A 27,637-nucleotide genomic window follows, 5' to 3' on the forward strand; every position below is an offset into this window, starting at 1 on the left:
TGTCCCTACCCGGAGTTTAAGCCTAGCTACTCTATAACTTAATGGACTAAAGAAAAGTCCTTCATCTGAGGTCTACCCCTTTTTTTGAGGTATAATTGACATATAACATTATATTAATTTCAGGGGTACAACATGATTTGATATTTGTATCACAAAAGGATTACCACAAGAAGGCTAGTTAACATCTGCTACCACAGTTACAATTTTTTTTTCTTGTGATGAAAACTTGTAAGATCTAATCTCTTAGCAATCAAATAGACAACACAGTATCACTAACCATAGCACCATGCTGTACCTTACATCGTCATGACTTATTTACTGTGGAAGTCAAATGAGCCTTCCTTTTTGACCACACTGAGGGTCAAAATGATGATTTTTGTTGGAACGACCACACTGCAGCTCTGGGATATTAGAACTGGTAGAGAATAGCTAAAATCACTAATAAGGCCTGAAGATTAAGAGGTAATAAATGTCACAACCAAATGGCCCTCACATTCAATATCTTTAACTGAATCCTTGAATTCTCTCCTGAAGATGATGAGGCCTGTATCTACTTTAAAGCATTTTTCACCCATAAAGACAATACAACCAAAGAAGACAGGCCCACTTGTTTAAAAACAAAAAGCCAGATTAATAAACATGCACATAATCCAACATTTTCTTTTAAAAAAATGGAACCTAAGTTCAGTCCAAGTTAGAAAGAACAGAAGATAGGAGATGGGAGTCATACCAGTTTTGCTCCTAGGACCAACGACGGGCTTATCTTCCTTCAGGGGCTCTGCTGAGGAGGGACTATGAGAGCTTTCACCATAAAGGGAAAGGGGAGACATCTGGGAAGGAGAAGACAAATCCAACTCCTCCTACAGCAAAATAAAATACAAACAAGTTCATGGAGAAGAATGTAATTCTTGAACAGAAAATGGTTTAGAGAGGCAAGATCCATACACAAACAGATAAACATTCAAGGAAAACTTCAAGGCAAAGGTGTGATGTATTAGAAACTTTACATACTGAGTACTAAGAGACTGTGGATAAAGTAACATTATCCATCAATACAAGAGGAAAAATAATTCAAATTGCAGAGGATGCCTAAGTCATCCTCTCATATTAAAGATGAGAAGCACTGATCTGCTCCTGTATTTCCTCCCACACACTTGCTGTTTACTTGGTTCCTAGCCATACAAACATTTGGTATAAGACTAAGGTTAAAATGCCAATATCCTTTCCTCTAATCTCTAATTTACTAGTCTTATAAGAAACTCAAAACAAATAATTCTTACTATTTTTCTTTTTCATTTATTGACACCACCTTTGTCCCAAATGTTTTGTTTGTTTTTTTTTTTTTTTTTTTTTTTTAAAGATTTTATTTATTTATTTGTCAGAGAGAGAGAGGGAGAGAGAGCGAGCACAGGCAGACAGAATGGCAGGCAGAGGCAGAGGGAGAAGCAGGCTCCCTGCCAAGCAAAGAGCCCGATGCGGGACTCGATCCCAGGACGCTGGGATCATGACCTGAGCCGAAGGCAGCTGCTTAACCAACTGAGCCACCCAGGCGTCCCGTCCCAAATGTTTTGAAAGAAAGACAAACACTGAAAGGAACAGGACTATTTTCTTTTTCTTAATGGGTGAATTGTTAATACAGAGATGTATAAAGACAACATTTTCCAAGACTTTTAACATTTAGTAGATCTCAATACAAATCTCTTTGTGACCTCAGATTCTTAAAAGGTATTTCTTAACATTAAAAAAAAAAAAAGCTAGGGCACCTGGGTGGCTCAGCGGCTAAAGCCTCTGCCTTCGGCTCAGGTCATGATCCCAGGGTCCTGGGATTGAGCCCCTCATCTCCGCAGGGAGCCTGCTTCCCCCTCTCTTTCTGCCTGCCTCTCTGCCTACTTGTGATCTTTGTCTGTCAAATAAATAAATAAAATCTTTAAAAAAAAAAAAAGCTAGGCATAATTGCATAGCCAATGTCATACTTAATGGAGAAATACTAAATACAATAACATTAAAGTCCAGAATAAGAAATGTAACTGCTTTTCTATAATTCTAGCCAACATCATTATACTAGAAAATGAAATAAAAGGAGTAAGTATTAAAATAGAAGAGACAGAAGTGCCTTTGTAAGGTGACATGCTGTCTACTTGGAACACACATAAAAACCAATTAAAAAACACTTCACAATGAAAATATTGTATGAATAATCACTTAAAAATATAATAAAAAAGATTTCACCCGCAAGAGCTTTAACAATTATAAAATACCTAGGAGTTAATTTTCTAAGGAATGTACAGGGCCTATATAAAGAAAATTTCAAAACTTAACTGAGATACATAAAAGATAACTTGACTAAGGCGCCACCAAACATAAGATATTCTTTAACAGAATGACTGCAAAGGTGATACAACTGGAGAAACTGGTTTACTTAGAGAAAATCAAGACTAGATCCCTAACTAAAACCACACAGTAAGGTAGACTCTAAAGGCATTAAGAAGGGATGCTTGGGTGGCTCAGTTGGTTAAGCGTCTGCCTTTGGCTCAGGTCATGATCCCAGGGTCCTGGGATCAAGCTCCATATTGGGCTCTCTGCTCAGTAGGGAGCCTGCTTCTCCCTTTCCCTCTGCTGCTCTGCCTACTGGTGCTCTCTGTCAAATAAATAAAATCTTAAAAAAAAAAAAAAAGAGAGAGAGAGAGATCTTATTTATTTGATAGAGAGAGAAAGCAAGAGCAGAAACACAAGGAGGGGGAGTAGGAGAAGGAAAGCTGGCTTCCTGTGGAGCATGGAGCCCGACGTGGAGCTTAAACCCAGGACCCTGGGATCGTAACCTGAGCCAAAGGCAAACACTTAACGACTGAGCTACCTAGGAGCCCCTAAATAAATAAAATCTTTTAGAAAATAAAAAATTCGGGGACCCGGGTGGTTAAGTGGGTTAAGCCTCTCTGCCTTTGGCTCGGGTCATGTTATCAGGGTCCTAGGATCGAGCCCCACATTGTGATTTCTGCTCAGCAGGGAGCCTGCTTCCCTCCCTCTCTGCCTATTTGTGATCTCTGTCTGTCAAATAAATAAATAAAATCTTTTTAAAAATAAATAAATAAAATTTTAAAAATTAAAAATTAAAAATTTAATTTTTTTTTAAAAAGGTATTAAGAAATCTTGGGGCACATGGGTGGCTCAGTCAGTTAAGCCTCTATCTTCAGCTCATGTCATGATCCAGGCGCCCTGGGATAGAGTCCTCCATCAGGGTCCCTACTCAGCAGGGAGTATGCTTCTCCCTCTACCCCTCACCTCACTCCCTCTCACAAATACATAAATAAAATCTTTAAAAAATAATAAATAAAGGTATTAAGAAATCTAAATGTGAAAGGTAAACGATGCAGTTAATAGAAAAAAATGCAGGAGAACATCTTTGTGGCCTACAAGCAGAGAAAGACTTCTTAAAAAAAACTTCAAAAATAAATCAAAAAGGCAAAGGGAAAAAAAGATGAATCTGAGTATTCAGAATTAGAAATTCTACTCAATAAAGACTGCAAAGCTAATATATAATAAAAAGTAAGAAGATATATGCAGGGGTACCTAATATATAATAAAAAGTAAAAAGATATATGCAGGGGTACCTAATATATAATAAAAAGTAAAAAGATATGTGCAGGGGTACCTGGGTGGCTTAGTCGGTTAAACGTCTGCCTTTGGCTCAGGTCATGTTCCCAGTGTCTTGGGACCGAGTCCTGCATTGGATTCTCTGCTCAGAGGGGAGCCTGCTTCTCCCTCTCCCTCTACCCCACCCCTTGCTTGTGCATGCTCGCTCACTCTTTTTCTCTCTCAAATAATAAAACCTTTAAAAAAAAAAAAAAAGATACATGTAATATCTACACCCAATAAAGTTACTATCTCAAATACAGAAGGAATTCTTACAAGTGGGTAAGAAAAAGACAACTCAATAGAAAAACTGGCAAAGGACAGCAATGAACAATTCAAAGAAAAAATATCCAAATCCAAAAGGCCATGTAATGTTGAAAACAATCAGTAATCAAAGATAAATGAATTAAAACAAAACAAACAATAAAAAATTTACACCATCTGGCAAAAATTAGAAGGCCAGGCAACGCTGAGCATTAGCGATGAAGAGAAGCTACCAGGATCCAGAAGCACTGGGGCCGGGACTTCAGACTACCACAGCTGACCAGAGAGCAAGTGGCAGCACTGGTCCCATGAAGCACGTGCACTCGATCACCCAGCAGTTCCACCCGAGCTGCATCTCGAAGGAGTCCTCACACAGGCCCATAAAAGGTCATTTCTGACAACGCTCACTGGGATGCAGGTAAAACCTGGTAAACACATCCGTGAGGTGCTGTGCAGTTCGATGCAACAGACCACGCACACAGAACAGTATGAACTGATCTTAAAAACATTGTGTTTATTTTAAAAGAAATACAAAGAGATCTAATATAATAACGCCATTTACCTGAACTATTTTAAGTACACAGATTGAAACCAGTGAGAACGAGATGAACTTTCTGTATTGAAACCATTCTTTTGATAGTCATTTGGGAAAAGATAAAATTAGATTTGTATCTCACATCATACACCAGGATAATTTCAAATGAATCAGAGATCTAAATTAAAAATACAACCTGGGGCATCTGGGTGGCTCAGTGGGTTAAGCTCTGCCTTCGGCTCAGGTCATGATCTCAGGGTCCTGGGATCGAGTCCCATGTGAGGCTCTCTGTTCAGCAGGGAGCCTGCTTCCCACCAACCCCACCCCTCGCCGGCATCACTCGAGAGAGACTTGTGATCTTTCTCTCTCCATCAGATAAATAAATAAAATCTTAAAAAAAAAAACAAAAAACAGGGGCACCTGGGTGTCTCAGTGGGTTAAACCTCTGCCTTCAGCTCAGGTCATGATCTCAGGGTCCTGGGATCAAGTCCCATGTCGGGCTCTCTGTTCAGCAGGGAGCCTGCTTCCCCCTCTCTCTCTCTGCCTGACTCTCTGCCTAGTTGTGATCTCTCTCTGTCAAATAAATAAATAAAATCTTAAAAAAAAAAAAAATGCTGCCGTTCAGGCCTCAATCCTGGACCACATCTTTTAAAAAAAATTAAAAATTTAATTTAATTTAATTTAAAAAACCTTATGGGACACCTGGGTAGCTCAGTCGAGCGTCCAACTCTTGACTTTGACTCAGGTCATGATCTCAGGGTCATGGGATGGAGCCCTGCGTTGGGCTCCAAGCTCAGCAGGGAGTCTGCTTGAGAGTCTCTCCCTTCCCCTCTCCCTCTGCACCACTGCTCCATCCCCTTGAGTACACTAATAAATATATCTTTAAAAATAAATAAATAAAAATAAAACCTTACAAAACATGTACTAACAGTCACTGAGAAAATATTTCTTGCTCATGAATGGACATGGAAGGCATTAAGCTAAGTGAACTAAGTTGGACTGAGAAAGACAAAGACCATGGGATTTCACTCATTTGTGGAATATAAAAAACAAATGAATAAACAAACAAGCAAACAAAAATACTCCTTGCTGAATAATTTTACCCTAAAGCCACTAGATGCGACAGAGCAAGACCAACATCCATGTGGAGAGACGGGCTAGTAGAGTGTCAGAGTCCAACCTGAGTCGGATTGAAACCAGTGAGAACACAGTGGATGGGGAGAACACTCCAACACTGGGAGTCAGAACAGGGTGATAACATCAAAACCGGGTCAGCCTGACTTATCAAAAAGCCCAATGAAGACATATTAAAAGAACACAGAGGTCTGTGGGAAGGGAGCTGCACTGGCCCAATCCAGGACAGCAGGAGAATCAGAATAATAACAGTTATCGATTACAACCTGTTGAATAAAATAAGAAACCCTGACGTCCACACTGATATAAAGAAGTAAACAGATAAAGTTAAACTTTGAGGAGAAACTGGACTTTTTTTTTTTAAACATCATTTTAAAGTAATTCCTCACAAAATACTTATTTATGGCAAAGCGAGAAAGGACAACCTCACAGTGGAAAAGCCTGGCAGACATTATCTTAATTAAGTGAACAAAGAGAACGTCATCAGTAATGACAAGCTGAAATCGTGTGACACCTCATCAAAAGTAAATGAGACAGATGCAGCATCACCCCAGTGATATTCCTGTCATGGCTACAAAACCTGAATCTAACCCCTAGGAAAACATCAGACAAACCCAATTGAGGAACATTCTACAAAATAACTAGTATTTAATCTCCATAAGTGACAAGGTCATGACAGTTGAGGAAAAATAAATTGTTTCACCTGAAGGAAATGAAAGAGACAAGCCAACCAAACACGATGCTGGATTCTACACGAGGCTCTGCTGCTGGTCTAAGGGACATCTCTGCGACAACCGGCACAAGGTAAGTGGGAGTTGGAGACTAGGTGAACATAATGCGTCCACGTTCATTTCCTGATGTTAGTGATTGTACTGTGGCCACAGAAGGCACATCCACGATTGTAGGAAGTAGACAGTGAAGTATTTGGGCGTGATAAGCAGGTTGGCAACTTACTCTCAAATGGTTCAGGGAAAAGAAGTTATTTGTGGGGCGCCTGGGTGGCTCAGTGGGTTAGGCCTCTGCCTTCAGCTCAGGTCATGATATCAGGGTCCTGGGATCAAGCCCCGCACAGGGCTCTCTGCTCAGCAGGGAGCCTGCTTCTCTCCCTCTCTGCCTACCTCTCTGCCTGCTTATGATTTCTGTCTGTCAAATAAATAAATAAAATCTTTTTTAAAAAAAAGTTAGGTGTAATGTCCTTGTAACATTTCTCTAACTTTGAGAGGATTCCAAACAAAAAGTTAACATAAACACAAATAAAAATACTATAACCTCCTATTAACCCCCCCCAAAAAGGCAATAAAAGATTGGTAATTTGGCTACGGGAAAAAGTATGCCTGGAGAAAATAAACACCAGACAGAAAGCATCAAGACAAATGACAAATTGGAGAAAAAATACTTGTTAACTTCACAAACTAAGGACTAATAATCCTAATATGTAATAAAACAACTTTAAAAATTTGAGGAGAAAAAGACCAACACAATCCAATAGAAAAGTGAACCAAAATTTGAACGGACAGTTCATTAAAAAATAAACACAAATAGGCCTTATACATATGAAATATTTGAGAAGCTGTTCAAGCACACTTAGAATAAAACAAAGAGACAACAAAGCACGCTGTGCAGGAACAATGGGAACACCGGCCCTCTCACACGCTGCTGGTCAGAACATACAACCGCACGACCCTGCGGAGGGAAATCTGGCTCTAATCCACACCATTACAAATGTATTCACCGTGAGCTCAACAATCTCATTTCTATGATTATATCCCAAAGACGCCGTGGCGAAAATATGGAGTGACTTATGTAACACCTTATTCACTACAGTATTATTTGAGCCTGAAAAGGACTGAGAACACAAAGATTCATCAAATAAGGAAATCCCTAAAGAAAGCATGATACATCCACACAGTGGAACACCATGCAGCCATGAAGAATGAGAAAGATCCTGAAACTGGTCTTACCTCCAAGATATACCACTAAGTTACACCAGCAAGGTGCAGACCAAGGTACAGAGTATGCTACCTTTCATGTAAGGATGGATGGGAAGGAAAGGACAGAAATCGGGCTTCTGTAAATATTCCTTGAATAGGGGCACTTGGGTGCTTCAGAGGGTTAAGCCTCTGCCTTCAGCTCAGGTGATGATCTCAGGGTCTTGGGATCGAGCCCCACGTTGGGCTCTCTGCTCAGCAGGGAGCCTGCTTCCCCCTCCCCGCCGCCTGCCTCTCTGCCTACTTGTGATCTCTCTCTCTCTCTGTCAAATAAATAAATAAAATCTTTAAAAAAAAAAAAAATTCCTTGTTATATACTTCTGACTTCAAGATAAATTAAATTTTAAAAAATTAAATCATTTGGAGAAATTGTGAGACAGAGAACTTCCAATGGTAGCAATCAGAGAAGAGCTTCACAGAGGAAGTTGTTTTGAACCGGGACTAAAAGAGGATGAATAGGAGTTTCACAAGGGAAGGAAAAAACGAGGGCTATTCCAGGCAGAGGAGCATGTACAAAAACCTACAAGTGTAAAATCTACAACTTGCTGCTTTCACTCACTTCCAGGCTTTGAACAGTGCCTGGCACAGTTGCTGAGTGAGTAGAGAATACGGGAGCTCTGAGGTGAGAACTCCCACCAGGTTAGAAGGGGAAGGTGAAGGCAGGAAGGGACAGGGAGCCAGGAAGGTAAGCAAGAGCCAGGTTGTGAAGGGCTTGGTACTCCGGGAATTTGAATCTCATCCTTGTAAGGGCTGGGAAGTCGTTACAAGGTTTAAGCAAAAGACTGACATGATCAAATTTGTAATTCTGAAAGACTTCTCTTTGACGATTCCTCTGCTTAAGAAAAGTTGGGGAGGGCGGGGGGCGAGGGGGTGGTGGTCAGGAGGCAGAGAGGCCATGTAAAACCCTACTAACTTAATCCCAGTGAGATGATGATGGTCTGGTAGGAGCAGAGAAGGTGAATCACAGAGACATTAACTGGACTGAACTGTCCAGATTTCATAGTTGGCTACATGTTGAATCTGAAAAGAAGGTACCTCTATTTACAGCAGATATAATGTACTAAAATACTAATTTGAATTTTTCTTCTTAAATTTTCCCTTCCCCCATTCAAAAAAGCACCTGAACAGTACTTTTTCCCACCCTCTGAGCTTTTCTGTGGATGGAGAACAGAAGGCCTTTTAAGAAGTTACCAGATTTTTATAAAAGCCTTAGCCCTTTCAAAGGTAGTACTAAGCATTCCTGAATTAAGAAATCCATCCTAGGCTCTATGGCCAACGAGTTAACAAATCAGATCATCTTGGAGTCTGTCCTCAAAGAACATATATTCTGACAGGCAGAAGAGAGGGCAGCAGAGAGAGAAGATGGTAAGGCAATAAAAAATACAGGATACTGGCGAAGTGTAAAAAAAGCCACTGCAACAATGAAATCGTGAAGGCAAGAACACTGGGGAAGGAGGGCAAAACCAGACCAAGAACTTACGAGCTCTCCCAAGGCCCTTCCTCGAAACTCAGGTTCCTCGGGATGAAATGAGATCATAAGGCTCACAGTAGCATTTCATAAACGGTAAGTGCCTCCACCATATGCGTATTTCCCAGATGGCATTATGACCAACATCACCGGAGAAGACTGGCTACTTACAGGAACATGCTGAGTTGAAGAGTGAGAGTCCACTGACTGGGGAGAGGAAACCGAACAACTTGACGGGGTCGGAGAAGGTGGCTGAGGTTCTGCCTTAACATCTTTAACTGAAAAACATGAAGTAAAAATGTCCCAATGGACACTATAAACTCAAAATAAAATAAGGAAGAGGGTACAAACTACTCTTAAAATTCAATCATACTGGGGCGCCTGGGTGGCTCAGTGGGTTAAGCCTCTGCCTTCGGCTCAGGTCATGATCTCAGGGTCCTCGGATCGAGCCCCACATCTGGCTCTCTGCTCAGCGGGAAGCCTGCTTCCCCCGCCCCACGCCTGCCTCTCTGCCTACTTGTGATCTCTCTCTCTGTGTCAAATAAATGAATGAAATCTTTAAAAAAAACTTTTTTATTGAGCAACCACAGCCCAGGCAATGTTTTCCAAAGTTAGCTGCCAAATAGCTAGCATCCCTCATGATCTGTAAGGTGCTCTTACCCTTTCCCATCAAGAAGTAGCATCTATTTCTCCTCAGTTTGAATCAAGGTAGGCTTAAGACTTGCTCAACCAACAGAGTATGGAAGTAATGCTACGTGAATTCTAAGGCTGGGTTACTTAAGCAATGCAGCTTCTACTCTGTGCGCTGAATGCTCCCATCTGAGCCTCTGAAGTCTGACGACCGTGAGACCACCAAGCTGAAAGGAAGCCAAGCCACAGAGGAAGGCCGTGTGCAGGTGCTCTAGCCGACAGCACCAGCCACAAGTCACTTGGGCCTGGCAAGTGGTATGTGAGTGAAGAAACCTTAAGGTAATGCGAGCCCCAACTTTCAAGCTACTCAAGCTTTCCCAGTTGAGGTCTGGCCATCACAGAGCAGAGCCAAGCCATTCTCGGGGTACCCTGTCCAAACTCCTGACTCACAGATTCTGGAAGCATAATAAAATGGTTGTTGTTTTAAGCCACTGAGTTTTACAGTAGTTTGTTACATGACAATAGTAACCAGAACACTGGCCCTGAGTAGCCCATATTCTACGAGGGAAGATATGCATTGAGCAAGACACACAAATACATAAAATGGGGGACTGGGACATGGAGGGGTGGGGAGGACTGCAATCTGGGTGGGAGGATGTACTGGTGACTTACCCACTGTCTCTCAGCTCTTAAGTCTACCGCCTATCTACAGTCTGTGATGCGCATTAAGACACGTCTCAGCTGGCTCCCTTTTATGTCCTATCAATGGAGGATACTGGAAGGATACTAAAGCGAAGAGAGGGAAGAAAGGGGTTCCTTCCTCCTCCCATCAGCTTCATCCCACAAGTGACCGTTTGCTCCAGATCCCAGCTTCTCTCAGCACATCCAAAACCTACTTCATCAGGGCCCCTTAAAGATACTAGCATCAGACAGAGAGTGCCCCCTCCATAGAAGTATGTATATCAAATGCAAGGGACCCTTATGCCACCTTCCTAAATTGTGATAATCCCAAGTTTTCTTTGATTCCCTAAATTCGGTCTGGTTCTCAGATAGGTTAACCTCTTATAAGGATATTACACAGAATTCAAAATCAGGATTTCTGATATGACTTCTTTATCCCTATGTGACTAACACATAGCTAAAAAATTCTTTCCATCCATTTGGGTAGGAAACTTATGTGTGCACTGCCCCATCAGAAGTAGAGTATCTATCCCTGGCTTTTATTAACCCATCAAAGTAGCCCAATTACCCCACGTAATTTTGACTAATACCAAACTACAAAATACAATGGATCTGTTTAAGATTTTTACCAATGAAATACATCATTACCTGTGCAGAGCTGGTTGTTGATGTCCCAAATGCCTGTTTCCCAAGGCATCAAATCCAAGTCAAAATCAAGATTATCAAAATTGTTTTCCTGTACGTTTCAAATCAGGAAAAGGATATTAGAAGAATAAAATATATAGATCTAGAAATCAAACTATCAGACACAATTTGCCATAAATAATATAATTTCTATTACCCAACTCAGTTAAAATAACTTTTCTACGTCAATCGGTTCATCTTGAGAATACACCTTGCATGGCCTAAAGATAAGCCAATTCACTTATATAAAACACAGCAGGAACAATCAGGGAGGTAATGGACTCAACATCGAAAAGATTCAGTTGGTGTCATTTTCTTCCATGGGAACCGACCTTCACAAGGGTCACAAAATATGTCTTTGTCATAAGGGAGATCCAGGAGAGTACATTTTCCCATTGCCACTGATGAAAACAAGTCAGCAAATGCCTACTTACAACATCATCTCTAAACAGCAACAAGAAGAATAGAGATTTTAGCCAAAAGACATGCAAGAGCCATAGCGAGACTTGAGCTGAACCTTCAGTTATCCCAAATATTAACACGGTTATCTAAGAAAGGAGAGATCCATAGAAGGATGGGTAATTTTCTTCCTTTTTCTACTGTACAGTACCTTTCAAATTCCTAAAATAAAATTTCTAATTTTTTTTTTAATCCTAGAAGGTAAAACTAAGTTTCTCAAACAGAAGTCAACACACTTCTTAGAGGGACTCTTAGTTTCTTCATTTAGATGATAATTTTTTTTACTTAAATGTAAGCATATTCTGGGTCATCTGAAGTCATCTTATACTATATACATAAATAAAGTACTGCCACGCGTGAGTCGAGATCAAGCAGGGCTATTATCTTAAGTCTCCAGGGGCATGGGGACAAGAACAGAAGTAAACAATATACACACAGTACCACAAAGTCAAAGGCGGTCAGTATTAACCTAATATAACAGATAATAACACAGCAACAGTAGAGAAAGTAAGCCTCAGGCCAAAAGTAAAGATTAGTCTTTTAATTATTAACAACCATTTGGTGATAATTTCTAAAATAATATTATTTCAAAATGTCTCTTTTGTGGTTTATTTTTATTGAGAACAAAAGGAAAGAAGGGAACAGTTTGATCCCACTGCCCTTAACTAAGTAAATATTGGTACAAGTTGTAGAAAGAGAATGTGTGGACATTCACGTGAAAAAAAATACTACTGAAACCATGAAAGAACCCCTTTTTAAATCAACCCCCTTTGCTTTTTTTTCTTACTTGAACCTACACAATCAGAAATGAAGCAGCCTTGTACCTTCAGCAACCCAACATATCCTTAAACTTTCTTAACCGAAGAAAAGAAGCCTCCTCAGTGCTAGTAATACTTTCTAACAGGCACAACAGTGGACATGACCTACTCCAGAAGCTTCTTCCTCAGTATTCAGCCAAAACAGTCAAATACCTTTTAGAGCGTAAGGCTTTTATCTGTCTGGAAACCTAACAGGTCTATTTTATGTAAAGTGAGACATATTTATGCTTCTATATTCTATATTCTGGCTCTTCCATGATTTCTCATGGGAAACTACTAACGGGTGGAAGAGAATGACACAATTTTAAAGCTAGAAAGGGCCCTCAGACACCATCTAATCCAATCCCTTAACTTCGTACTAGAAAAACTAAAGAACTGAAAGTCTGAATGCCTTGTGTAAGGTAAGGATGTTAATTACAAAATGAGGATATTTCCCTGAACCCTTCAAATAAACTACTGAATAGTAACTTGGTAGTTTTAGCCGTAGAGGTTGTAAATGAGTATCAGTTGCTTAGGCAACAGCCCAATATTTAAAGCCATTCTGGGGCACATGGGGGGCTCGGTCAATTAAGTGTCTGCCTTTGGCTCTGGTCATGGTCCTGGGGTCATAGGATCAAGCTCCTCACTCGGCTTCCTGCTCAGCGGGGAGTCTGCTTCTCCCTCTCGTTCCTGCTCCTACTCTCTTGCTATCTCTTTCTCTCTGTCAAATAAATGAAATCTTAAAAAAAAAAAAAAAAGCCAATTTAATCAATAGACTGCACTCTCAAACATTCATAAGGTAAACAAAAACTATTAAAATTTCATGTGCTGATTAAAAAAAAAATACCATGTATTCTTAGTCTCTTCTATTGATGCATATTAAAACAACTGCTAAATTATTCTTTGAGAAATATTTGACAAACTCACTAAGCAGGCATTACATATTTTTGTACTCAGCATAATAAGGGCTTAAAAAATAAGAAACAAATATCCAACCTGACTGATGTACATATAAAATCACTCTGTTCAATTAAATTACTTCCCAAGCGAAACAGCACCTCATCCATTCAAGAATATGACAGAATGAAAGAGTTCTATAGGCCAATGTACTATGCACTAACACAAAAAAGGAAAGATCTTATGAGGACTCAAAGCGCTATAATAATAGCTTTTACACAGACTTCTAACCATTCACAGGCAAAAAGTAAGGACACGTCTAAATTTCAGAGCTTTCTATACTAAGGATACGTAACTTTTAAAAAGGAAGTTGGTAAGTTCTGCTTGACTGGATCCATGACTCACATACACCCTTTAACATCATCGTTTCCCTTATGCAGCAAACTACCCACAAAGCCAAAAGTAGGCAGTTAAGTGATTTGTCCAAAGTCATCCAACCCTGAGGCCAAAAGTAAACTCAGAATACAAGTCTTCTCCCACCAAGACCAATGCAATTTCTGCAATCCTAAATTTACTGAGTAAAAAGTGGCTGCTAAATTTCACACTTAAGTACTAAGTTATTTAAACTTAAACCACTACCCTAAACCTGTTATCCTGAAACCATCTTGCAATAATTAGAATAAAGATTAAATATCACATTATTCAATAATTCTCCCCTAGTAAATACTTACGTAAGTTTCCTTTGCTGCATCCAGATGCAGGTCATCAGTGTCTGTGAAACAGCCAAGTTCAGCAAACAGTGCAGAATCTTTGTACAAAAGGGCAGAGATTGGGAAAAAAAAAAAAAAAGAACAGATATTGTCAATTCAGTGTTTCAACAAAAGAATAAGCACTGTATCCCTATGCCACCTCTAATAGGGGTTCTCATCAGCCATTACTATTACTGATAAACTCTAGCAGTGTGAAGGACAACCAATTCAGAGCTATTTCTAATTCATGTATTGTTTTCCACATCATTTTTATCTTGTGATCTAAACCTTTTCACCAAGGATTAATGAACAAGTTTTATGTCAGGTCACACTGCACTAAATGATAGTGACTTTCTAGAACATTACAAACAGGAATTCTGAGGCTACATCTGGGCTCAAAATGAAAATGTACCATGGTTAGAAAAGGGAACCCTCCCACACTGTTGGTGGGAATGCAAACTGGTGCAGACACTCTAGAGCTACCCTACAACCCAACAACTTCACTACTAGGTACTTACCCAAAGGATACAAACATAGTGATCAGAAGGGGCACATGGACCCCAATGTTTATAGCAGTAATGTCCACAATAGCCAAACTATGGAAAGAGACCAGATGTCCGTCAACAGATAAATGGATAAAGAAGATGTGGGGTGTGTGTGTGTGTGTGTGCGTGTGTGTGACAATAAAATATTACACAGCCATCAAAAAGAATGAGATTTTGCCAGTTGCAACAACATGAATGGAGGCAAAATAAGTCAGTCAGAAAAAAACAAATACCATACAATTTTACTCCTATGTGGGATTTAAGAAACAGATGAACATAGGGGAAGGGAAGAAAAAATAAAATAAAATGAAAATTGAGGAGGCGGCAAATCATAAGAGACACTGAACTCTAGGAAGCAAACTGAGGGTTGCTGGAGGGGAGGTAGATGAGGGGAAGGGATAAACTGGTGATGGGCATTAAGGAGGGCACCTGATGTAATGAGCACTGGGTGTTATATGCAACTGATGAATCACTAAATCTTACCTCTGAAACTAATGGAAGGAAGGAAGGGAGGGCGGGAGGGAAAACATACCATGGTTGATCAGCAGTGATGACAGAAGAGGAATATGGCAGCCCATGGACAGTATTTGCCATCCAAGTCTTAATCAGGGGTACAACCAACTTTCTAGCTGAACAATAAAGGACTCACTTATTTAAACCACTAAATTTATTTCAGCAAATCTAACTAATTCCAATTTCTGGATAAGATTTCAACCAAGAAATTTAAGGACCCAGAAAATATCCCTTAACAAACTAGGTTGAAACTTCCTGCAGAGATGGTCGGGATGCAGAAAAGGCCAAAGGCAGCTGGTTACCATACAACCTGTGATGTGTCCACTTCCTCCAACATTTTTAGAATCTCAAGAACTTCAGAGAGTTTTCCACACCTAAGACTGCCTTTGTACTCCCTAGCGTCATGCCACTGACACTGCCCTGGTGACCTCCTCATGTCACACATACAGGAGCTACGCCACCAGTCCATCATTCACTCAGCCACTGACAGAATCATTTCACCAACCTACAACAAAATACTACCTAGCAAAGAATTCTGTGTAGTAGTAACGAGAGGTTATTCTTACAACTCTCACAAAAGGATGACCTAAACCTCGGTCGCAGAGCCAAAAACACCTAAGCAGTTAACTGGGACTGTGTACCTCACAGGGAGGCTGAAACCCTTGAAGAGTTCTCTCTGCTGCCTCTCATTTCTCCTCTCCCTTTCTGTCTGGAGCCTGTTTTCACCACGCTCCTCTCCCACACACACAAATGGTTATTAATGTCGCCAACAACCTCTACGTTGCTAAATTCAATGGTAGATTCAAGGTCTTACTTGACCTATCAAGAAGCACTGGACAGAGCTGATCCTTTCATATTAACTGAAACACGTGCCTCACTTGGCTTCCAAATTACCACACTCACCGGGTTTTCCCTCCACCTCACTGGCTGACCCCACCTTGCTCGTTCCTCCTCATCTCCTGGCATGAAACTGATCAGCATAAACTTTCCATCTACTCTACTTCTTTGGGGATCTCAGCTGAGTTCGTGGCTTTAACAGCATCTATATGCCAAGGATTCCCAAATACACATCTCCAGCCTGTACCTCAAGATGCACATATATATGGAGTACATCTCTTGGACACCTCCTCTTGGAGGTCTCAGAGTTAGCTTATCCCAAACTCAGCTCCTGATCACCCCCACCAAACCCTCTACTGCTCTGTCCTCATCTCAGTTAATCATGCTTCAATTCTCCCAGTAGCTCAAGCCAAAAACCCTGGTTGGAGTCACCGTTTGCTTCTCTTCACTCTCCATATTCAAACTACCAGCAAATCCCATCAGTTCTGTCTTCAAGCTATATACCCATAATCTGATTTTTACCTTTCCTTCCTATTCTTCCTTCCCCTCCCATCTTTCCTTTTCTTCTGTATTTTTCCCATCACTGAGATGTCAGCTTCTGAGGAAGCAGGGTGACGAGGATGTGGGGCTCTATGTGTCAGCATCTATGGCAATGTGCCTGGTAGCCAAGAACATGGGATGGTGTGAGAGAGGGGTCTGTCCAGTGTCAGTGGCAGCATGCCCAGGCTCCCAAGGAAATGGGGCAGTAGGAAGGAGAACAAAGCAGTAGACGGAAGAGGCAGCCTGAGTGTTTAAAAGCATAATGACACTGGACAAACACCTAGTCAATTGAGCAAATCAAATATATCTAAAATACCTGAAGCCAGGTTTCTCACTGTCTAAGAAAGGATGCACAACATGGAAAGGAAAGCACCTAAAAGAACCCTAAGATGTTGGACTGGCATTGGAAGTATTGATATGAGCCCACTTCTAAAACATACATGTACACAGAAGAGTTACAGATGTCTGTATACGTGTGTATATAGATACAAACACATACGTGTCCTAGTTCTGTGGGCTCAAAGGTTCTAGTAACAGTGATATCCCAGGAGCAGTGAAAATACTGTGTGCTCTAATCTTGGATACTAACTGCCATCCTCTACTAAATGAAAGTCCATTAAAGAGCTCCTTGGAGAACTGGCTGACTCCAGAGCTGAAGCAGGGAAAGTGCAAGATAAGAATGGAAAATCTTCTTGTGCCAGAAAATAAGGAAATTCTGAGAGAATGATTGGAATATGTCAGAAGAATAAAAGAGCTGATATGGGGGCGCCTGGGTGGCTCAGTGGGTTAAGCCTCTGCCTTCAGCTCAGGTCATGATCTCAGGGTCCGGGGATAGAGTCCCACATGAGGCTCCCCCCTCTCTCTCTGCCTGCCTCTCGGCCTCCTTGTGATTTCTCTCTCTGTCAAATAAATAAATAAAATCTTTAAAAAAAAAAGAGCTGATATGAATGAATTCCCACTGGTCAAACTGGGGAAAACCTAAGCATTGAAATAAAATGGGAGTGCCAGATTTTAACCCACTGAATCAAACAGGAGTCAGTGGGTCTATAATGAAATAAATACATATATACACACATACACAGAGAAAGCTCTTTCTTACAGTACAATGTCAACTAATAAATGCAGACAGAATGACAGAGATAATCATCATTTGGCATTAGAGCGGTAGTTGATACACGCAGGAACTATCAGTGGAGGCTGGGGGCGGTAGGTGGAGGTTTAACAAGGAATAGGACATTGGTGTGATGTCAGATTATCTCCCCCAAAACAGGAATCAAATACAAAAGGGAAACAGTGACTTTACAGTGGTAAAACCTGCCAGATATGATTAAGATGAACCTCATCTTGGGACAGGGCAACATAGTGTGCCTCCAAGTGATTCACTGAGAACAGCACAGTAGGATTTCTCTGGCATTCCTGCCATGGATGCATGGCCTGATTCTGGTCATGAGGAAACCACAGATAGAGCCGGGTTTAGGGTCATCTTAGAGAATAAAAGACCTGTGTTCTTTAAGGCTGTCAAGGACACAAGAGACAGAAAAACACTAAGAAACCATTCCAGACTGGAGGACATTAAGACCTGACAAGTAAAAGTGATATTTGTTTGCAGGTAGGACTCTCGTCGAGAAAGGAAAAAGAGCCATTAAGATAGATGACAAAATCTGAATGGCGTCTGTGAGACGGATGGTAACATGTCAGTGTTTACTTCCTGAATGGAAGGGGACATGGTAGTAACAGAGGAGTATCCTTGCTTTGCAAGAGGGGATACATACTGTAGTATTTAAAGATAATGGGTCAACACATCTCTCTTTCTCACGCTAATGAAAGAGAAATGAGGTAAATGCAATAAAATTTAACAGGGAACCTCTGTGAAGGGTATGTAACTGTTTTCTTTAGTTTTGAAAGTAGTTCAAAATTTAAACATCTAAATAAAAAATATGTGTGGGGCGCCTAGATGGCTTAGTCGGTTAAGTGTCTGCCTTCAGCACAGGTCATGATCCCAGGGTCCTGGAACCAAGCCCTGCATTGGGCTTCCTGCTCACTAGGGAGCCTGCTTCTCCCTCTCCCTGCTGCTCTGGCTCCTTGTGCACGCTCTCTCTCTGGCAAATAAATAAATACAACCTTTAAAAATAAATACATAAATAAATGTCCAACTCTTGATTTCAGCTGAGGTTGTGATCTCCAGGTTGTGAGATCAAGCCCCATGTCAAGACCCACATCAGCCTCTGTGCTCAGCGCGGAGTCTGCTTGTCCCTCTCCCTCCCCCGACTTGCACTCCTATGTGCACTCTTGCTCTCTCTCAAATAAATAAGTAAAATCTTTAAAAAAATAAGTCTGCAAAATCTTTTTGGTAACTTGAAATTTTGATGTTTACTAAGATAACTTAAATGATGGGTATTTGTTGACTAGCTAGATCACTTCCAAATAAAATAAAATACTGAAACATAATTACTGAACATAGGTTTATTGGCTTTTGCTCGGCAGGGAGTCTGCTGGAAATTCTCTCAACTTCTCCCTCTGCCCATCCCCATTCACGTGTGTTCTGACTCTTTTCTAAAAAAATAAAATTTAAAAAAATGTATGTGTATATACATCTGTATATGTGGATATATTTGTATATCTCCATAACCCAACCACTGTCATTGCCTCCACTGCCACCACTGCAATTCTCTTGGATTGCTACAGTAGCCTCCAAATGTTCTCCCTGCTTCCGCCCTTGCCCGTCCTTCAGTCTATTTTCAACAGAGCAGCTAAAGTGAGACTATAAAAACACAGGATGTTATTGGGAATCAGGATTTTCACAGAAAAGAAATGTAACCCAGCAGTGAATGCTTTGTCCAGTTGGGCACTCCTGGATTCCCTGGACATAAGTTCTCCCAATAAACCTCTATCTCAGGAAAAAAAGAGAAAAAGAAAAAAAAAAATGTAAGCATATAATGTGAGAAGGTGAGAAAGAACCCTGTGGTACTGGCTTTGACCTGTAGGTATTAGTATGAATTCATGCTGTTTAAAAATACCTATTTCCTCATTCTCGGGAAGTAAATCATGAAATGTTTAGGAGTTTCGCATTATCTGTAGCCTACTTTCAGATGATGAAAGAGGAGGGAAGTATGGGTAATACTGAATGGGGCAGAATGCTAACAGTTGGTCAATCTAGATGAGGGAAATACAAGGTATCCTGTAGTGATCTTCTCATTCGCTGAGGTCTTTTAACAAAAACCTCGGTGGTTTAAAAACAACTGAAAGTAGGTTAGTAACGTGTATCTACCGAACATTCGGGGCTGGTCCCCTCTAAAGCCTCTCTAAAGTCCACTGTCTAGTCCGAGTCCTCTTTGCCAGTCTCACGTAACCAATATTTAGATGTCCCTTTGCAGTAGTAAACTATGGGAGCTATTACTTTTAACTTTCTCAGCAAGCTTTCCCACCCGACCTTGACCATGTATTCATTTACTTCCTCTCAGTTTAGTAAGATGAGAAATGGCCACCAGGTTTACCAAAATGGAAGTGAGTGGTGACCTTCAAGCCGCTTTGGTGGAGGGGTGGATCCCGGCTGCTCAATGACAATGAGACAGGACAAACTGGAGTCAGTGAACATGGTTTTATTTTTGCTCTTAAGAATTGTGCTGTAGGGGCACCTGGGTGGCTCAGGGGGTAAAAGCCTCTGCCTTCGGCTCAGGTCATGATCTCAGGGTCATGGGATCAAGCCCCACGTCGGGTTCTCTGCTCAGCAGGGAGCCTGCTTCCCTCTCTCTCTCTCTGCCTGCTGCCTCTCTGTCAAATAAATAAATAAAATCTTAAAAAAAAAAAAAAGAATTGTGCTGTAAAATAAAGAGAAATGTAGTAGTAGCTAGAGGAGAAGTAACACCCAAAGGAAGTTTGGAGGTTTTTTCTTGACTCTGAACAGGAGCAACAACCACATGTTTATTGACCAGGGAGACGACCTAGCAGACAGGAAAGTGATGCTATCCAGGGAACAGAAGTGAGAAGTGCTGCACAACACTCTTGACTAAGGAGGAGGGATCTACAGCACTAGGGGCTCCAGCGAGAAGCCACCAGTTCCCAACAAGAGAAGGTAAGTATGTTGGCAAGTGGTGGATGAGGCAGTGGGAGACTGTGGTAGCTCTCTTCGGATTCGAAGGAAAGGGGAGGGGCTGAAAGAGGTTTGAAGAGAGAAGGAAGTTGATACAAACACCATCCAAGTGGGAGAATGAGAGGCCCAGGCAAATATGACCTGCCAGGCAACACCTGAAGGCCCGTTTCAGGTTACTATCATCAGTCTGTTAGATTTAACCAAGCTCGTGGCTCATCCAAGAGAGGACTACAAAACGAGAGAGAGACAAGGTACTGTGAGTGTGAGCGAGGGAAGCTGCCGTGAGTGCCGATGGAACTGAAATGGGTACGGGGGAAGTGACGACATGGAGAAAACGGGGAACAGGGAAAAGATGGCAGCGTCTCAGCAGCACTGCAGGGACTGATGGAAGCAAAAGGAAGTGAGCTGGTAAGACAGGAGGTGGTGGTCGGAGTGGGGGCTGTTGAAACTGAAACGGTTATCAGCACTGACAGGGTTTCAGCTTGCGACCAGGGGAGTAAATGGCTGAGACAGGGCGGAAGGCCAGACCACTGGTGGAGAGGAGGCCAAAGACATGAGAGGTCATGGTATTTGAAGTATCCTCTGCGTATCTGAAATCAGCCAAGGAAGGAATGTTGGAGAAAAGTGACAGTAAGCTAAGAGCTAGAATTTCTCAACAGGGAGGGAGAACGAACCAGGAAAGAGCAGACGACTGACTGTAACAGGGATGGGTGGCACAGCATGTCGTGAAAATGTGAGACTCAAACTGGATGTTTCTTAGGGAGGATGAAAGGAGAATGAGCTGAAAGTAGCAGTGAAAAACAAGAAAGCTGGGGCACCTGGGTGGCTCAGTAGGTTAAGCCTCCGCCTTTGGCTCAAGTCATGATCTCAGGGTCCGGGGACTGAGCCCCGCATCAGGCTCTCTGCTCAGCAGGGAGCCTGCGTCCCCCTCTTTCTCTGCCTGACTCTCTGCCTACTTGTGATATCTATCAAATAAAATCTTAAAAAAGAAAGAAAGAAAGAAAGAAAGAAAACAAGAAAGTTAACTATATCCCACCTTTAGAGGCCCAAATGGCAAAAAGGATATGAGGATCAAAATGGCCACTATTCACCAAGCCTTCAGAGAAAGCAGCAGCCACCTGGGGAGTCAGGCTGCAGTCAGTGCCAGAAGGCCAACTTTCACAGAAGACACTGAAGATATAAAAGAAACTACAGAAGCAGATAGAAGCTTCTGATCTTGGTACATATACCTTACATGTGCAAAAGATCGTTTCTATACGAAGTTGAGACAGGGAGGAAGGAAAGGAGAGGAAAGACTTGCAGGTGACAAATAAGCATTTGAACACATGTTCCACATCACAGGTTATCAGGGCACTGCAAATTAAAACAAAAATGAGGGGGGCGCCTGGGTGGCTCAGTCTGTTAGGTGTCTGCCTTCAGCTCAGGTCCTGATCCCAGAGTCCTGGGACGGAGCCCCAGGACCCAGCCCCCTGCTCACTAGGGAGCCTGCTTCTCCCTCTCCCTCTACCCGCAGCTCCTACTTGTATGCTGTCCCTCTGGCTCTCTCTCTCTCTCTCTCTGTCAAATAAATTAATAAAATCTTAAAACAAACAAAACCCAACAAGGTGGCGTGCCTGGGTGGCTCAGTCGGTTGGGCGACGGACTGATTTCAGTCATGATCTCAGGGTCATGAGATTGAGTCCCGTGTGGGGCTTCGGTCTCAATGGGGAATCTACTGAAGATTCTCTCTCTCTCTCTCCTCCCCACTCCACTCACACACATGCTCTCTAAAATAAACAAATTAAAAAAAAAAAAAAACAGACCAACAACACTTATTGGAATGGCTCAAATCCAAACACTGGCAACATCAAATGCTGGTGAGGATATGGAGCAACAAGAACATTCATTCACTGCTAATGGGAAAGCAAAACAGTACAACCATTTAGGAAAATAGTTTGGAACTTTCTTTCAAAACTAATATGCTCTTACCATACGATACAGCAATTATGCTTCTTGGTATTTACCCAAATGATCTGAACACATGTCCACACAAAAAGCTGCACATGAACATGGCAGCTTTATGTGTAGCTGCCAGTAGTTTAAAGCAACCAAGAGATCCTTCGATATATACACACATAAACACACTGCGTTGTGTTGCCCCCTCCATTTACATGCCATGCCCCCCCCCCCCCCGTGACTGCAGCTAGAGACAGGGTGATCTTTAGGAGGTAAACAAGATTAAATGACAATGTAAGATTGGGGCCCTATATTACGCTAAGCAAAGTAAGTCAGAAAGACAATTATAAGATCTCTCTGATATGAGGAATTTGATGGGGGGAGGGGTGGGGGCCGTGGGGAGTAGGAAGGGAAAAAATGAAACAAAATGGGATCCGGAGGGAGATAATCCATGAGAGACTCTTAATCTCAGGAAACAAACTGAGGCTCACTGGGGGTCGGGGAGCAGAGATAGGGTGGCTGGGTGGTGGACAATGGGGAGGGTATGTGCTATGGTGAGTGCTGTGAAATGTGTAAGCCTGATGATTCAAGACCTGTATCCCTGGGGCAAATAATACATTATATGTTAATTTAAAAAAAAAAAAAAAAAGAGTGGGGCCCTAATCAGATAGGACTGTTGCCTTACAGGAGGAGGGAGAGAGATACCCTTCCCCACCCCCTTCTCCTCTCCTCCTCTCCCTTCACTCCTTTCCCCTCTCTTCCACCTCTCATGCCTCTGCCTTGTGAAGACACAGTGTAAAGGCAGCTGGCCACAAGTCAGGAAGAGAGCCTTCACCAGAACTTAGACCATACTGGCACCTGATCTCAGACTTCTAGCCTTCAGAACGGTCAGAAAATAAATTTCTGTTGTTTAAACCACCCAGTCCACGGTAATTTGTTATGGCAGGCCGAGAGACTAATACACTGTAGTACATCCATACAACGGAACAATATGCAGTGCTTAAAAAAAAAAAAAAAAGCCATCAAGCCATGAAAAATCATAGACGGATCTTAAATGCATGTTGCTAAGTGGAAAAAGCTACCTACTGTATGATTCCAACTATATGACATTCTGGAAAAGGCAAAACTAGGCAGACTAGGTAGAGGGCCCAGGAAGAGAGAGGGAGGGATGAACAGGTACAGCACAGGGGATTTTTTAGATACAAGAACTATTCTGTGAGATACTGTATATACATGATGTTAGGTATCTGTCAAAACCCACAAAATGTTCAACACAGAAGGAATATTAACATAAACTATGGACTTTAGTTAATCATATTGGATCAATAATGGTTGAACTGTAAAAATTTACTACATTAATGCAAGATGTTACCAGTAAGGAAAATGGCAAGGAGGGTATAAATAGAACTCTATGTACTGTGTGCTCCATTATTCTGTAAATCTAAAACTGTACTAAAAAGAAACTTACTAAGTATTAAAAATAATTATATGAAATTCAGGAGGCTCCTGCCTGCCTCAGCCAGCAGACCCTGTGACTCTTTATCCCAGAGTTCAAGCCCCACGTTGAAAGTAGAAATTACTTAAAAATAAGTTAAAAAATCTTAAAACAGAATAAAATAATTACATGAAATTCAAAGTTCAGTGTCATAAATAAGATTGTATGCGAACACAGTCAGAGTCATCTCCATGTTCAGCCGACACTGCCTATGGCTGCTTCTGCACCGTAATAGCAGAAGTGAGTAGCTGCAATAGAGACCACAGAACCACAAAGCCTAAAAAACTTACTATCCGGACCTCTACAGAAAATGTTTGCAGACCATTGCTCTAAATGTCACTACCCAAGTTAGAGGGGAAAAGCCCCTCCCACCATAGGCTGTTCTGAGCTAATAATCACTTTATTTAATTATTCAAAGTTATGAGAGTGACAAGTACTAATTACATACTCTAAGTTTTTAAATATCACTGGCCACCTTCTAATATTTAAAAAAAAAAAATCAGGGGCGTCTGGGTGGCTCAGTAGGTTAAGGATCTGCGTTGGGCTCAGCCATGATCCCCAGGGATGGAGCTCCATATCAGGCTCCCTGCTCTACAGGAGCCTGCTTCTCCCTCTCCCTTCTCCCTCTCCCTGCCACTCCCCTGCTTGTACTCTCTCTCTCTATATTAAATAAATAAATAAAATCTTTAAAAAAAAATCAGATAAATCAGTGACGTCTTTGGATACTCAAAATGGCAATTCCCAGAAAACGAATCCATATTCTACTGAAAAACAGCAGCAGACGGTAGTGTTTCACTTTAGTGCCTGTGAAATCGATCCTACTTACTGACTACCTAACAAATCAGAATTAAAGTGTGCAACCAGGAGAAGACTGTCAACAGTCTGAAAAGAGAAGCCTGGAAAACAATGGGAAATGAACACATTCAGGGAGGAGCAGGGCAGGATACCTGAGTTAACTCAGTGAAATGACTACAAAGAACTGAATGCTCTGTCAAGGAACATTAGGACTACACGTCAATTTATGCATCAATTTATCGGGTTAATCAGGAAAATGCAACCTGAGTATCAAAAGACAAAATAATGCTTCAAGAAACTGCCCCACAGTTGCAGTTTAAGAAATATCATGAGGGGCGCCTGGGTGGCTCAGTGGGTTAAAGCCTCTGCCTTTGGCTCAGGTCATGGTCCCAGGGTTCTGGGATCGAGCCCCACGTGGGGTTCTCTGCTCGGCAGGGAGCCTGCTTCCTCCTCTCTCTCTGTGCCTGTTTCTCTGCCTGCTTGTGATCTCTGTTGAATAAATAAATAAAATCTTAAAAAAAAAAAAAAAAGAAATATCATGAAAATGTAAAAGCTGACTAGCTGAGAAAAAAAACCGTAACCACCTGACACTTTAAAGTAGATTTATTAATAACTGGCGGGGGGGTCCTGGGTAGAATCACATCTGCAGAAATAATTAAGGAAAGCATTACGGAATAATGACTAAGAGCACAGGCTCTGGAGGTAGACAAACTGGTTCTGATCCTGCCTGTGCCCCTCACAGGCTAGAAGACTGACCACTCTCCCTCAGCCTCAGTTTTCTCATCTGTAAATTAGTAATAGCTTCTTGCGCTGTTGAGAGGATTAAAGAAGATAATGCATGTAGAAGCTCTGCAGCACACCTGACACAAATGAAGTCCTAGATAAAGGGTAATCACCATTACCACTGTATGTGGCACAGGAAAACACACTTGAAATTGACAGTCTACAGTCTTTCCAACAACTGCTAGGAAATCCACCAAGGACTGAAATAAAGTTCTCATGTCACATAATTTTAGAAAAGTTCTGTCCTTAGAAAGTCAAACGAGGACTTCAGGTCAATAAATAGAATTGAGACTGCACTTTGCTTCTCGGAATGATGGTCCAAGGGGGAAAGCTGAGCATCGGTCTGGGTCATCCCGCCAAGTTCCAAAGTAGGTGAATGGCATAGGCTCAACTACAGGGCCCACTCGACCTATGCAATCCCAAATTCTCACTGAAGCTCGAGACCAGCATTAGTATTACGTCCCACAACAAAGAGAAGAATAAAAGGTTCCTCTTTCCTCTAAACACCTAGATGAGGAAGTTTCCCCACTCTGATTCCCACTGCATTGCCTTCCACTCTTCCTGATCATAAAGCCAAACAAAAATACACGAGGCAAAATTAAAAACAACAACAACTAGAGCTGTCTCTGGAAGGCAGTAAGGATTACATCAGTTTTCAAGTGTTAGGTCTAGGAAGTCGGGGGCCCAAGGTCTGGTGCTTTGGTTCTCTGCCAAAATGGACATGAGCTGGACCAACAGTGGCAGCTGCGACACGAAGATCACTGTATACACTCCCATTCTCTCCCACGAACACACTCCCGACACACACACTTCACGGCAATCACCGCCCACATCCCACACCGAGAAAACAGCTTAGAGCCTTCGGGTGGTCACAGTCCTCCTGCCCGCTGCTTCTTACCTACGCCCTTTTCAGCCCCACACAATGATCACCTCGTACTTTTCCAGCAGAAATGCTGAAAAACGATAATAATTCTAATCAGGCAACATTTCACGCTCGCTGTTACCCGGGCAGAAACCGACGGGTTCGGCGAGACCTTTCCAGGGAGGACCGCGGACGGAAGCGACAGGCGAGCCCCGGCTCCCGGGACAGAGTTCGCCCACACCTGCCTCCACAAGTGCGCGTCAGGAGGAAGAACCCCACGGCCGGCAGCGGCACGTTCGCAGCTGCCACTCACCCCAATCCTCCTCGGCTCGGTGAGAGAGGCCGGGGCTGAGAGGCGACTCCATGGTGCCGGCAACGCCAGCCGGCTCCCGCAAGCCCCACGCTCCGGCGGCCTGGAACTCGGTGACTGAGATCCCGTACGGCGGCGCCCGGCGGACAAAATACCGCCCACCGCGCTGCCGACGGTGGCCGAGGGAGGACAAAGTGCCTCGACCGTCCGGGCACTTGGGCGGATCAGAAAGGAGGAGCGTGAGGCACTGATGAGCTCGTTTAAACAAATGTCCGAGTAAATACTTCCCTGTAGGACTTTTCGGCACTTTCTGTCCCGCTGGTTTAAGGAAAAAAAGAGAGAGAGAAAGACAGACACAAAAACACTACATTGGTTAAAAAGAATGTACTGATAATATTAAAAAAAGAAAAGTAAGAGCCCTTTCTGAACACGCTGGATATCTTTCTTAATACCACAGCGTAGCTCTCGCAGAACAAAATCAGAGCCCGAGAAAGTGAATTCGATTTAATTTTCAGAATCGCTTGCTATCAATGTAAAACCTTCCCGTACACACGAGCGTGTGGAAGAAAAGCTCTCGCGCCGCGCTCGTCAGACGCCCGTCTTCGCAAGCACCGCACCTGAGGTAAACACCGGGACCGCGCACTGTGTAGTTCTAGAAAGCCTACTTTTATTTAAACAGATTTAAGCGAAGCGAATATAAACGATGAACTCCCCGGGCTCAGACCGATCTCCTAGATTTGCGTTTCTAAATCGTAACGGGTGGAAATCCGGGCGAGCGTACCCCAGGCAACCTACAATAAGGAAATTCCCGATCTCTTTGTTACTAAAACTTAAGATTCCGTTTTGTTTAGAAGAAATTCACATCACGAGCTCCGACTGAAAATCTGAACCGAGTTTGACACAACAGCGTCCAGACCGCTGTGTGACAGCCTTTCTCTTCGCGGCTTTTCAGCGGCGAGCGTGTCAAATGCCCTGAGAACACGTATCGCTTTAGGACCAAGCGGAGTCTTTCCCAT

The 27,637-nt window shown here is 42.2% G+C and overlaps 1 protein-coding gene across 1 annotated transcript in view; it reads right to left on the reverse strand.

Annotated features, from left to right (window-relative positions):
- The window catches only part of ATF6 (activating transcription factor 6), a 224,609-nt gene extending 196,972 nt beyond the window's left edge, over positions 1–27,637 (reverse strand). Inside the window, exons 1-6 of the mRNA XM_047704064.1 lie at positions 27,538–27,637; positions 26,625–26,939; positions 13,899–13,975; positions 10,979–11,066; positions 9,191–9,297; positions 731–860 (exon numbers count right to left, since the gene is read on the reverse strand). Coding sequence (XP_047560020.1) covers positions 731–860; positions 9,191–9,297; positions 10,979–11,066; positions 13,899–13,975; positions 26,625–26,939; positions 27,538–27,637 — 817 coding nt within the window. The remainder of the gene's footprint in view (positions 1–730; positions 861–9,190; positions 9,298–10,978; positions 11,067–13,898; positions 13,976–26,624; positions 26,940–27,537) is intronic.

Source organism: Lutra lutra, chromosome 15 (genome assembly GCF_902655055.1).
Source record: "Lutra lutra chromosome 15, mLutLut1.2, whole genome shotgun sequence".
NCBI lineage: Eukaryota > Metazoa > Chordata > Mammalia > Carnivora > Mustelidae > Lutra > Lutra lutra.